We start from the raw sequence: 13,754 nt of genomic DNA, 5'->3' as shown, positions 1-13,754 counted from the left end.
CAAAGTATAACAGAGGAAAAGAAAGTTGGGGTGGTGGCACACGACGATGATCTAGAAAGCATCTCCTCAGTTGAGACTGCATTTGAAGATCTGGCAAAAGCAAGTAAAGACATAATGAATCTGAAGGAGGAGACTTTAGCAAAACTTCTTGACATCGAAGAGGCAATCAAAAAGGCTTTGTACTCTGTCTCCAATCTAAAATCTGAGGCTGACATTGTAGGGTTGTCAGGGCTATTTGATGAATCCTTGAAATCTGAACAAATCCTTCAACCTGTAAACAACATCAGGAAAATAAGCATTGTGTCAAGCAAGGCCAAGTCAAGTCCAATTAAAGAGACAAATGACGTGCAAGCTGTTTCAGGTTCACGTCCTTCTAAACAAGAATCACCCAGGCATGTGCACGATAAGCCACTCATCAGACATTCTTCATATCAGTCCTCTCCATCATTCATCTCCATTCACTCGGCTGCCAGAAAGCCTGCCAAACAACCAAAGTCGCCCATGTCAACATTTAAACCAAAACCAAAGGGTAGTTCTCAAAGTTGCCATGATGCAAATGGTGATCTGGGATGGGAGTCTGCTGATGAGCCTTCAAAAAATAGTCCTACACAGCGCAATGTCAGTGTGCTCGAGGTAAAAACGGTTCCAGAGCAACCTGCAGGAATAATTGGCACAAAGACAGTCAGTGAGACGTATGAAGAGACTGATGGTTTTGGCAACGTATTCGTTTCCTCTGTGACTTCAACATTTGTCACCAAACAATCTGACAGCAAATCAACTGCTCTGTTTGAAGTAGCTGGGAGTCCAGTCGGATATGAAGTCCTGACATCCCCGGTGATGCGGAGATCCAGTCGACCTTTTGAAGATAAAGTGTTGAGTAACTCCAAAAAAGAAGGGACAGTGTTTGTAACATTCAGGCAACCAAAGGAAAAGCACTAAACAAGCCAATTATCAGACAATGCATTTCCCAGTCTTTTAGATTTCATACAGCAGTTATTCCATATACATATTCATCATGTTTAATGTTTTAGTAAAAAGGTTTTGTTAACACTTATACAGAATGAAACCATATAATATGTTGATGTTTAACTGAAAGTGTCTTAGATTTTATACTGTAACTACATGCTAAAGTTATTTTATTAAAACTATATGGTTGATATAATGTACTATATGTTTTGTTGTGTGCAAGTTGACAAATAAATTACATATTAAAAGATATAGGACTCAAAAAGTGATTTTTACTCTCTATATAATTAAATAACAGCTACATCTAAAGTGGATTAAACATTCGAAATTATGAACTTATTTGTTTTCTGGTAGAGACGTAAATGAACTTGGTCCAAATATTCGAAACAGTTTGCAGTTGCAGTTCGAAACAGTCTGATGTTAAAATTTACCAGTATTTCTAAAGCTCACTAACCTAAATGTTATATTATGTTTCTTTATTGCCTACAAAAAAGAAAAACTTAATTTGCCATTTTAAAGGGGTTTTTATGTGCTGAACTGCTCCATGACTGGGAAGAGTTGCCAGAAAATAAAGACAAACTCCAGAAAGTTAAATAGTTTGCAAATTGTTGAACCATGGCTTCATTTTATCTGAAGCAATACTCTTAAAATGTGACCGGAAGTCTCTTCCACTGAATGATAGCTATTGTTTTGTGTTTGTTAACACACTACCAATATTAAATTCACATCCATATTTTTATCTAACTCAGGGATTGTGAATGTCCCAAAGCTGCTGCACACTTTCTTTGATATAAGATGGTGTCATGGTCACAGGTTGTACAATCCACAAATAAAAACCTGACAGAAAGGTCTTTCAATGTCAAACTGTTCAGCATAAAACACTGCATTTGTTTTCATTATCGTAGTTCCTGTCACCTGCCAAGGAAATGTGTTCTGCCTGTTTGACACCTGTTTATCCAGTGGAAAAAATGGTGGCCAATAAACTAACGCTGCACAACAACTGCTTCTGCTGTAAACACTGTAAGAAGAAGCTCAGGTGAGATATTTTTTCACAATATGACCAAATGACTCGAATCAACTGCTCTTTATTATATTTTGGTACATTCATTTTTAAACCACAAATCAAATTTTCATATTATATTGGCACTGATGAGTTAAAACATTGTAATGGAGGGAACAGTCAAATGACTCACTGCAGCTGATCTAGTTGGAGCAACAAATCATGACAAATTACAAATATTTAATCTAAAATTAGGTTTAATATCACAAAAGACTTTGTTTGGCTTTATTTCAGCATTCACAACTATTCATCTCTTTATGGCGAGTTCTACTGCATTTCACACTATCAACAGCTTTTCAAGAGAAAAGGAAATTATGATGAGGGATTTGGGCATAAACAACATAAAGACCGCTGGCTTCAGAAAGATAAAGGAAGAGATGAGCCAGATGCCGTGTCCACTTCAACAACTACAAAGCCCAACTTAAACCTTCCTGATGGCTCCAGAGAGTTGTCTGCTGCTGAGTTTGTTACAAAGGCATCTATGAGAGAGCCAGGATTCAAGAAAGGCACTGAAGTTAAAAGCAAACTGAAATTGATCTGGCCGCCAGAGAAGAAAAATCCAGGGGCCAATACATCACATAGGACACACGGAGCAGCTCTGACAAATAAGATACCTGGCGTTCAAAAGGCAGCCACTTGTAGTGTGGCCTCAGATCACCGAAAAAGTGACAGAATCCAACTAAACCACAGAGGAGAAATGAAAGATAAGGGGGTCAAGGAACAACCTAAGCCAACAGGATTTAACTCAGCTGAGTTGCCCTCGAAGGAGGCACAACACTGGAATCATCAAGCCATAATTAGACAGGTCAAAGACACAGTTTCTAAGGCAGTGCTCAACTCTTCTTTGCCCTCAATCAAAAACGGTCTTACAAACCAAAAAACAGAGAAGAAAAATGAGGCACCCATGTCAAAACCAAACAGTCATCCCACAGATAACAGGCTGAATGCCTGTCCAAACAAAGCTAGGAAGTCTGTACGATTTTCTCCCAGTGTTGATGTGGCTAAGTATGACCAGTCCTCTGAAATGACTTTGGGAACCACAAAAGAAGAGTTTTCAGATCAATCTGACACACCTGAAGTGAAATCCATGAATATAAAAGATGAAAATAACATCTTTGATCACGTAACACCTGAGTTCAACAAAGAACCAAATGAAAGCAAAGTGAACCTTGAAATCCCAGAATCTAATTGTCATGGAGAAACAAATACTTCTAACCAGGAGACTGAAGTTAAAGTGGAAAACAGTCAAGTGGGTCCACAAGCTGGTGACAATGTTATGATTCTGAATGAAGTTGTAGAGAAGGTGGATGAAACACTTGATCGTCAAAGCCTGACTGAAACATTCAGTTCAACTCACGAGACCACACATCAAGAGCCATGTAGCAACCTGGATATGAGTCCAAGAAGCTCAGTCAGTTCAAGTGATTTAGGAAATCCAGGTAGTCTGCACAGTTCTGCAGGACAAATGACCAGTGAGGAGGCCACAACTGAAAATAGTAGAAATCAGTTTGATCAGTCTGCCGATAATCAAGAAAACAGTGATGGTCAAAATAGGCCTGTTGCAAGAACAAATTCTCTAAAGACTGCTGCCAAACAGACTGAAAAGTCAAAGGCCAAACTGGGATCATGGTCTAAAGGAAAGAGTCCTTTGTCAAAGCTCTTTACAGCAGGTGGGAATGAAAGAGCAACCAAGGCTGAACCAAAAGATACCAAGAAACCAGACGCCAAACCTAGTGGACTTTTAGGAAGACTTTTTCAGTCATCCTCAGAGAGGAATGTGGACGTCACCAAATCAGCAGAGCAAGATGAAAGAAATGATCAAATTCATGCTGGTGACAAAAAGACAGAAGGCAAGGAGATACAGGAAGCCATTACAGAAGAAGCACGAACAGAAAACATCACTCCTCAGTTGTCACAACTGGAAGAAGATGCTGACGACCATAAAAATGAAGAGCTGTGTTCTGCTGACCTTAACACACTGGGTAATAAAGACATAAGCCAATCTAATGAAGCAGCCAACCTGCCCCAGACACCAGCTAGTGAAGCAGGTAATGACATACCAGTTCCAAATCCACCTGATGATCATGAATCAGATTTACAGAGCACTGAGCCTGATCCTGAAATCCCTGAGTTTAAAGATCTTCCCTTTGCTGTCCAATCAGAGAACCAAGAGTCTGAGGGGTCAGTCAACCAGTTCACTTACAAAGGTGGGGATGGGGTTTTGAGTGACCCATTTAGTGATGATTTTTTTGGAGACATGGGCAGTTCAGTCTCCACTGACCCACTGGCCATTCAGAAAACTACAGCTGAATATGTTGAAAAGCCAAATGATTTGCTTGATGTGGCAGATGATGGAGAAAAAAGCCTCATGGATGGACCACTTTTTGATCTCAACAACGAATCTCCTCAACCTCCTGCTAATTTTTTTGGTCATGCCAATGCCAAGGAAATTTTTGGGAACATACCCAGCGATATATTTTCATCTTCAAGTGAGACGGCTTTGTATGCAGATACCTCGACTGGAAGTTTTATTCTGCTTGACTCTCAGACAATATCAACTGTGGATGAAGTCGAGCTCAGCCTGACAGATCAGCTGATTGTTACTGACCCAGCACCTTTAAACCAAGAGGGAAATCAAACCTTAGACCCTTTAGGTGCAAACAGCCAGACAAGAGAGCAGATCACTGACTTTGACGCCTTCAGCTCAAACGATGTTCTGTTCATTCAGTCTCCTCCTGTTAATGTATCGAATGAAGGAGGAGCTGACGCGTCCACAACCCAACCATCAACCTTCCCTCATGGCATCTTTGAGTTAAGTGACATCTCAAGCAGTGCAGGTGGGTTTGCAGTGCTACCAAGCAGTCCGACCACTTCTAATTCACTGAACGATTTACTCGGTTCAGATACATCTTCTTCCGCTCACATAGATCTTTTTGCTGATAACATCTTTGCATCAGAACCAGAATTGATGCACATGTCTAAACCAAGTGACGGTGGACGGGGGGAAAGTCGAGCAGTGTCTGAAAACAACAATAGTGGGCAAGCAGCGGAAAATGCTATCACAGACAGTAGCTGGATGGATGATCTGCTCGGATGACATGACTGTGTTTTCACAGTGTAATACACAAAGTTAAGATTGACAAGAATGAAAGAAATCAGATTTACATTTTTAACAACACTTTATCAGGCGCATATGTCTGTTAAAGCAATTATTTAGTTAATAATTCAATTATTATTGCTTTATTTGCAGCTGCATTTCACTTCTGTAACAGCAGAACATTAATATGTAACAATATCATTTTTATGGTAAATTTGTTTGTATTATTGTTGCAACATGAATGTATTTCATAATATGAAGATGAAGTATCTAACTTTTGCTGCATTACTGTACATTTTAGATTGAGTGATTTTTTTTCATGAGCAAATTAGTAATAAATGATGAGTCGAGAGAAATCACTAGGTGTAATTTGACTGTGAACTGTCTCAATACGTTTCAGAAAACAATCCAGTAAATCTGATATGAAACTGTCTTGTTCTTAATGTAATGATTAATGATGAATCTGTAATAAAATGACAACTCAAGTCCACCTCAAATCAAAATATGTGTGCTGCCTATTGTTACTTGGATGCTTGAACTTCCCTGTACAGGATCACAAATTAGAAAACACTTTGTGAACATGTTGAATGTGATGAATCTGAGACAGGAACAGTGAAACAATTTGTGTTTTTTTACACTTTGTTTTTTTGCACAAATGAGTGAACCAAGATGAAAGATTTAATTAGTGAGCTTTACAGAGCATATATACATATGCAGTTACATAATCAATCTTTGATTACATACAGATACTGTCTACACACCATTTAGCTTATTATTGACAACATTAGGAGTAATTCTGTTAATGAAAATAAAGCAGCAAAAGAAAACAAAAGCAGACAATACAAAATCTTTGTGTGTATCCTATTTATATTCATATAGTTTTCTTAATTATTATATAACCTTGACTTGAGAGCTCAGTCTATAGCTTGGTTGAATTTGGAATTGGACAAGTCACTGTGTTTGTGGAGCCCCTGTTTCTGAAAAGACAAACAACAAACATCAGAAAGTAAATAGTGAAAGGGAACAGATATCAACTCGTCCAGTGACATATTGCCATACCTGTTCTCAGCCTCATCAGCTGAATCAGGAAGCTCTTTATTCTTGGTCTCAGAAAGCATGAAGCCAAGCGCTCCACTGACTAGTGTAAGGCTGCTGAAGATTGTGATGGGTATGGTCCAGTGGTAAATGGCCGAGAACTTTAGCAATGGAGCCAGTAATGCACCGATTCTTCCTGATATGGCTCCTAAAGCTGTGGCAGTTTGTCTGAAAATGGAAATGACAACAGTGACATTTCCACAGTTGAGCTGAATAGCATTTTTTTGCAATAAACCATTGTTTTAAACACATGGGGAAGCAGATCACTTTTTAACTAAATTAACTAAATATAATTTAAAATGTATTTCTGTGACTTTCTTTCAGTGTTTATTGTCCCATGTGGCAAGACATTCATTGTGTATCCAAGAAAATTAACACAAGGACACTTACCTAACAGATGTTGGAAACAGCTCCTGAGTAAAAACACCACATGTAGTAGCTGCTGCAATCAGAAAAAAGCGTGCAATGACCGCTAAGGATGTAACAGCGATATCATAATCTGAAACAATGAAACATACAAAAAGAAAATTCACAACCAAACATATGAATAATAAATATGAAATTGCAATTTTTCTAAAATATGCCACAGGTTCTACCTGGAGGAACAGCAATTATAAGAATGCAGGAAAGTCCTGCACTCAGAAGTGTTGCTATGTATAATATTTTTCTCCCAAAAACCTCCAACAGCCACATGCAAAGTATAAGAGCTGGAATTTCAATGGCACCAAACAAGAGCTGTGTCATGAAGATGTTGAAGCCTAAGTTTCCCATATCGAAGTAGAGGCTATAGATGGAGAGGGACAGTGAAAACCTAGGTTCACAGAGAGGGAAAAACACATCTGTCAGATAAAAAGACCTTAATCCATATAACATTCATAATATATGCACCACTGAGAACACCATTTACATCATTGTTATAGATGGTCAATGGGACTGCTCCAGATTAATCGATCTGCAGCATCAAATGACGTCTCAGCTAAAGAGACACATCTTTCATATTGACTTGTTGCACTGCCCTTTCTGCTGGTTTATTCATGACTGCACAGAGCTGCAGCTTGTCACACCATGCAATCAGATAAGAAAGAAGGAAACACTCCGGACAGGTAGCCTGTATATCTGGGTGCCAACATTTAAAATGGAAAAACACATTCATATATACATTCAGCCAATATCAATACAGATGTTTGGTGGAAACTGGAGCATGCAGAAAAAACGTGGCATAAATATCACCAACATACTGCTGTTATGGAAAAAGTACCACATTGTTTAATGGAATGTAATCAAAACTGTGTAATCACAAAAATGTGTCTGTCAAAATATATTAAATAACCAATTGAAGGCTAATTTAAAAGGTTGCTAGTGTGTCTCAGTGTCTCAGTTCAGGAATTTGTTGACTTTATTTTGATTTTTTTTGTATAATAAACCGACTGCACTAAATTTGACTCATACACTGTAAAAGACTGAATAACATATATATATATATATATATATATATATATATTCATTCATTACTTAAAGCTGCATTTATTTATTGTTTTGGTTTTATTTGTTCTCAGTGAAATTTTGGGTCCAATATTCGCTCAGTGCTAAAGGAAAGTGCAGAGTTGGTGGTAAGTGTTTGTAAACTACACATTGTCATTTCATCATTTCAAGATTGAAAACACTGAAAAGTGCAGTTATAAGAAGTTGAAAACATTAACTCACCATGCCAATATGAGGATGAAGAAATATTTGGTCAGTACAGGTGATTTGAAAATAATCTTAATGCCTCCTTTGTGCCTAACATCTTTCACAGCAATCTGTAACAGACACATTTATGAATAAAACATTGAAACATTATTATTGAACACATAGAAAGAGTATGTTATCAAACACTATTCTGTATAAGATTGTATTTAATACTAATATTTGTAGTAGTAGTTGGGTATAATTCATTTCTGATAGGTTGAAAAGACTATAGACTTTGATCTGAGCCTTTAACCTTTAAAACAATACATCATAGCCAGCAAAGGGGTGAACCATGAATACTTCCTGAGGTAAAGGGTTTTGGCCTTTTCTTTCTCAGAGCTGCTCTGAGAAGGTTCATAAATAACTTCTTGATCTCGGACTCCTTGCTGCAGGTTATTAATATAAATTAGGAACTCTCAGTATATTCTTCAAATGTGTGTAAATACGGCCCCTGGTTTGCTGCCTGCAAACTTTTATGTAGCAAGTTACTGTAGAGTTGTCTCATCTGAGATTAACTACCATCTGCTCTGCAGGTCTCTGTCTAAGAACAGAGTTGATCCCAGCAGAAGTTGTACACAGTGGTGCTGGTACTGCTGTCCTCTGATCTTTGAATTGTGGCTATTTGAGAAGCAGCTGACTGCAGACTGCATACTGGGTTGCAACCAAGAATGTTTTACAGAAGTAGGGTTAATGTTTGGGTTAATGTTCACACATACCCTGATCCCTAACCCTCCATAAAACTAACCCCAGCTGTAAACGAAACCACAAACTCACCAAAGTTAACAACTTTCGGCGAATACTGCATACTGCAACAAAAACCTTGAAATAAAAATCTAAAAATAAAAATGATGTGATGTCTGAACTTTCACTACAAAATATGACCCAACAGAATGGAGAATGGAAAATGGAGAGAAAGACTGACACCTTGTCCAGCAGAGAGTCTGGAACAGTGCGTTTGTTGATGGCTGCTGCCTTGATAATCAGCTGCTTGGCCTCATCTGTCCTTCCTCTGCCCAACAACCATCTGGCTGACTCTGGAATAAACCTGGTGGAAACAAGGACAGAGACAGTTGAAATAATTTATAATTTACCACTAAAATAATAATAGGAATTGGAATACACACCATATGTAGATGATAGCCACTGCAGCTGGAGCTGCTGTGATCAGCTGGGCCAGTCTCCAGTCTCGGACGGCATAGACCAAACCAGCGAGGATGCACTGTCCAACTGCACCAAACAGCTGAGTCACACACGCTCCCCATGATCTTTTGGACACCCCAATCCATTCAGTGGCTAGGAAATAAAGAATGTATAATATTTGGTTTTTGTTCAATTCCAGCTGAGCCTGTGTGAGAGGTGGTGTACATCATGAGGGTACATTTTGTCTTTATTAAGGTAGTTCACTCATTTGATCAAAAAAACATGCCAACTTAAATTGAATGTACAGAACATACATAGTATAATACAGTTGATTCGATAGGCTCCAGCTCCAAGTCCCACCATGAACTGACAGGCTAAATATAAGTAGATATTGGGGCTTAGTGCTGCTGTTACGACAAAGACAAATAGTATAACCACTGGAATCTGAGTTGCTCGTTTGCGACCAAACCTGCAACAAAAGACATGAACAACATGGTCAAGTAGAGGAAAACAGTAAACACGCAGAATAAAATGAGTTAATCATGCGACCAAAGACAAACAGAAACAGCACCATTTAACAAACATAATTTATTTATGTGACTAGAGTAAAAAACTACATTGTAGGTTCATTTATTGAACGGTGTATTCTAGGGAGTAAGGATGCACGGTCGAAATGACAAGGGCTTCAACTCAACTACACAGTCTTAACAAATCCTAATATAACTCGACTTGTATACATAACATCACTGTGGGGCGCCAGCTCACTGATTCCCATGAAGGTTAACCAAATAATTTAGGGTTCATTTTGGTTTGTAGAATGAAGAACTGAATAGACTGTGGTTCCTGCCCTGGGCAGGGGGGCAGGCATTTAATAGTTAAGAAATAATGAGAACGCAGTCATTCGGTAAATGACTGCGCTCACTTACGAAACTTACGATTCAGCACAAGGTCCAAATATGAGAGAACCAAAAAGAACACCGACCATGAACACTGTTTGTATCACCTCCACCAATTTAGCCTTGCCACAGATTAGATCAAACTATTAAAAGAAAGAAGTAAAATGTAAAAAGTATTTCATGAAGATAATTTATCTTAGAGTTTACATCCATCACATAACTTACATCAGTGACTATGGTGGATTCATACATCAAGTTGTAGTACACCCATCCATCCTGGCACACTGTGGTCTCATTGAGTCCATAATCCCTGATGGCACCAATGTCCCAGTCCACAGGGACAAACATCCGACACCTGCTGAAAGTCCCATCCTCCTCCCGGGGCAGAGTCAGGTTCAGCTGCTCGGCTGTGGTCAGGTTAGGATCAGCTCTGAGGATCCAGTCAGTGTTACAGTGCCGCTCTGGATCTGGCTGGAAAAAAAGAAAACTAGCAAAAATAAAAGACTGAATCAAATTTGGAAAGCTGACTGCAATTAGAGTGACTTTCTGAAATAAACCAAATTCCCCAATATTTTTAAGGATCTCTCCAAATTCAGCCATGCTGATAGCAGAGCTTTCTTATTTTGTGGAGGTTTAAAAAAGACTACACCCTGGGTAGAATAATGTCCATTAATATGTAACCTAATTCAAATGTATTTTAGCAAACATGTGACTGAACGTCTCATTCAACTTTTGTCCTAAGTGCAATAAAACTTTTATTATTCTCTCAAGGCTGGTACATTTTAAAGATGATGCTTATCATTTTTATTTTCTACTGGACTGGAGTTCAGAGTGTTATCTTGAAATCTTTCAATCACTGCAAGCAAAAGTCTAAGATGTCCTTTTAAAAAGACAATTTATTTGCATTGAAGCAAGTCATCAATTGTTAAGCTGCAAGATTAATAGCTGATAAAGATTATTTAAAGGTTACTTTACAGGTTATTTGAAATAACCACAACACCTTGCTTTCTAATAAAATCAGTACATACAATCAGTCCTTTGAACAGCTTATAAAAAAATCTACAGCCCTGATAGAGACCTTTGGAGGTTCTTCCTGTGGTTATATCAAAACACCCGCAGCTCTATTTGTTACAGCCTCACTTCTATAAAGAGAAGATAAAGTCAGAAGCATATAACTCGTCTTATAAACTACAGGTTGCAGCCTACAGACATCGATCTAAGCCTTTAAAACAATATGTCCTACCCAGCAATGGGGTGAATCATGACTACTTGATGAGGTAAAGGTTTTTGGCCTTTCCTTGCTCAGAGTTGCTCTGAGAACGTTCCTAAATAACTTTTTAATCTAGAACTTGCTGGAGGTTATTAAGATAAATGATTTCTCTGATTATTTTCTGAATGTGTGTAAATGCAGCTGCAGCTCTCTTCATTACAGCCTCACTTTTATAAAGAGAAGATAAAGTCAGAAGCATATAACTTGTTACAAGCTCAGTGATGTAACAGCACTATAAAAGCCTGCATGCACAGTATTGCTGCCTATTTTTCAGTGGACGGTAACAGATGTTCTGACATCAATATTAATGGCCTCACTGTTGTGTGTAATCCAGTGTGCAGACATCATCGTGCAATAACAGAGCAGTGAGAAGTAGCAAGATCCTAAAACACAACCCTCTTTACATCCTTCCCCTCCAGACTGCTAATTGTTTCCTTTACCCTTATGGTTGTTAAAATATTTAGAAATGTGGTCATATATTGTGTCTAGGAATATGATTTTCAAATTTCATTAAGTGGCATTTCAACTCAAACAATGGTGCAAGAAAAAAAAAAGATTTAAAAAATAATTTACACAAAGAAATCAGTTATTCTTTGTGTTAACCAGAGTTAATGGACACGTGTTTCCAGTGCTAACTTTGATGAAGTGAATTCTTTCAGGTGAATTCTGTGTCTAATGCAAAGTTTTTTGTCTCTGTCTCGTCATTTTCATATTTTGTATTTAATTACTTTTTGTCTAAATCATGTGCTCGCATCTAACAAGGAGAATTTTTCTTAATGCATTTTTGACTTTTTATCCTGCTTTGTTTATAAACAGGCAATAATGCACCCACCTGAAGCAGGGGCGATCAAACCTGATCCTCAAGACCTACTGCCCTGCTTGGTTCCCAACTATCCCTGCCCTTCCAGCTTCTGATTGGTTGATCACACCTGATCCAGGTAATCAGCAGTGGGTAGGGCAGGGACGGTTGGACAAGAAGAAGGACAGTGGTTCTGAAGGAGCAGGGTTTGCTGCCCCTGGCCTAGAGAGTCGAGTATCAAACACGAACCAGCACTTTTATAACAAAGAACTTCTAGGAGATAAGCCTAAAGAAAGTTTTATCTCAGCTCAATCAGAACAACCTTATCAGCACCACAGCTAAATTAGTAGCTCCCTTTTATAGCTTGATGCCCCAGTTTACAATATTATTACAAGGTATTAATAATTACGAATGCAGTCATATTTCCTACAAGCATATTGTTAACATTAGTTGCTAAATGTTCTGTTATGTTAACCAGCTAATCACTGGTCGTTTTATCTGCCTATCCAACCAACTCACTCATGTCACATCCTTCATCAGCCTTTCTCACACCTTATGGGCACAGATGTTCAGGAGTCCTGTACCCTATTGTCTACAGCACGTGTGCACTCATGGTACAAAGATGACCTCTGGTGGCTGTAGTAATTATAACATGGAGTAAATTTGGTGATGTAATGTATGACTGGACAATGTCCATGTCTATATGAGGTCTGGGTGGATTGGTGCATCAGAAAACAAGATCTCTAGAGGAAAAGAAACTTCAGGTGATTCAGGTGATAAACATGCTTCTGATCCTGACCTGATTATCTTCAGAGCTGACTATATGATTTGTTCAATTTTCCCCCTAAAACACGCAGCTTCATCACTGTTCAAATTGATGTCAGTTTGCAGAACAGCACGTTTCCGAGCTTAAAGGCACTTCAGTAAGCTTGTAAGTTAATACTTCACTGTTCACATGGCCCAACATGGTTAAGCTGAGCTCAGAACAGCTCTGCCCCCAAGGAAGAGAGCTCCACTAAAAGTTACTGATCTGCTGACAATGGTGATTCAGTGCAATTAGCCTGGTTTGCAGATATGCTTTTGTACATTAACTTAACACCTCTACAGTAGGCTAAAACCAGCTGTTTGGCAGGCTCTCATTAGAAGATGGGGTCAACATCCCATCACAGAGGAACAACATATGCTGTAATAATTATCTAAATATGGGACTTACAACACACACTCCAGGGAAGGTTTCACATGGTTGTGCACATGCAAAATGTCAGAAATGCTTTTGTAAAAATAACAACACACACGTGATCAGTGTCTCTATGACATATTTGTCAGATTGTTGGTTTTGGAAAGTTGCAAAAAGTCCGTGACACAGGGTTCCTCCCAGTTCCACCTTCAGAAAGGTGAAGGCAAAACCACGGGAACAGTCCTGGCTGATGAAACAATTTTGGTGTAGTGTTAGTACAACTTGTGCCTTCATTTTGTTCATGTGGTTTTGTAGAATATGTTATACAGCAGAAGATGCAAGTTTGAGTTTCATAATGCATGTTCATCTATTCATTATCTATACCCACTTATTCCTAACCAGGGTCCCAGGGATCTGCTGGAGCCTATCCCAGCTCTCTCTGGGTGAAAGGCAGGGGTCCACCCTGGACAGGTCACCAGTCCATCACAGGGCCACATAGAGACAAACAACCTCACACACTCACACT

The 13,754-nt window shown here is 38.7% G+C and overlaps 1 protein-coding gene across 2 annotated transcripts; it reads right to left on the bottom strand.

The window, feature by feature from the left end:
- Positions 1–5,981: 5,981 nt before the first annotated feature.
- Positions 5,982–10,589, bottom strand: LOC113134644 (solute carrier family 22 member 13-like). Of its 2 annotated transcripts, none has more exons than XM_026314105.1 (10): positions 10,208–10,589; positions 10,022–10,125; positions 9,401–9,555; positions 9,071–9,239; positions 8,871–8,991; positions 7,923–8,017; positions 6,815–7,029; positions 6,609–6,717; positions 6,183–6,386; positions 5,982–6,100 (listed from the first exon to the last, which is right to left on the bottom strand). In XM_026314105.1, exons 1-10 carry the CDS (start codon positions 10,580–10,582, stop codon positions 6,043–6,045), a joined length of 1,605 nt encoding a protein of 534 aa, XP_026169890.1. In that variant the 5' UTR covers positions 10,583–10,589; the 3' UTR covers positions 5,982–6,042. The 2 variants fall into 2 exon arrangements, with proteins under 2 accessions (XP_026169890.1, XP_026169891.1); XM_026314106.1 differs by having other exon boundaries at positions 6,609–6,660.
- Between the last annotated feature and the right edge of the window lie 3,165 nt (positions 10,590–13,754).

This window comes from Mastacembelus armatus, chromosome 17 (assembly GCF_900324485.2).
Source record: "Mastacembelus armatus chromosome 17, fMasArm1.2, whole genome shotgun sequence".
In the NCBI taxonomy this organism is placed as follows: domain Eukaryota; kingdom Metazoa; phylum Chordata; class Actinopteri; order Synbranchiformes; family Mastacembelidae; genus Mastacembelus; species Mastacembelus armatus.
The sequence above is the reverse complement of the archived record's forward strand: the minus strand, read 5'-3'. Positions and strand labels throughout refer to the sequence as shown.

Coding starts and splice junctions, on each gene's coding strand:
- LOC113134644 (XM_026314105.1), bottom strand. CDS start 10,582: ATGGCTGAATTTGGAGAGATCCTTAAAAATATTGGGGAATTTGGTTTA. Junction 10,126..10,207: donor AATCCACCATAGTCACTGAT/GTAAGTTATGTG, acceptor TTCTTTTAATAG/TTTGATCTAATCTGTGGCAA. Junction 6,718..6,814: donor TATAATTGCTGTTCCTCCAG/GTAGAACCTGTG, acceptor TCATTGTTTCAG/ATTATGATATCGCTGTTACA.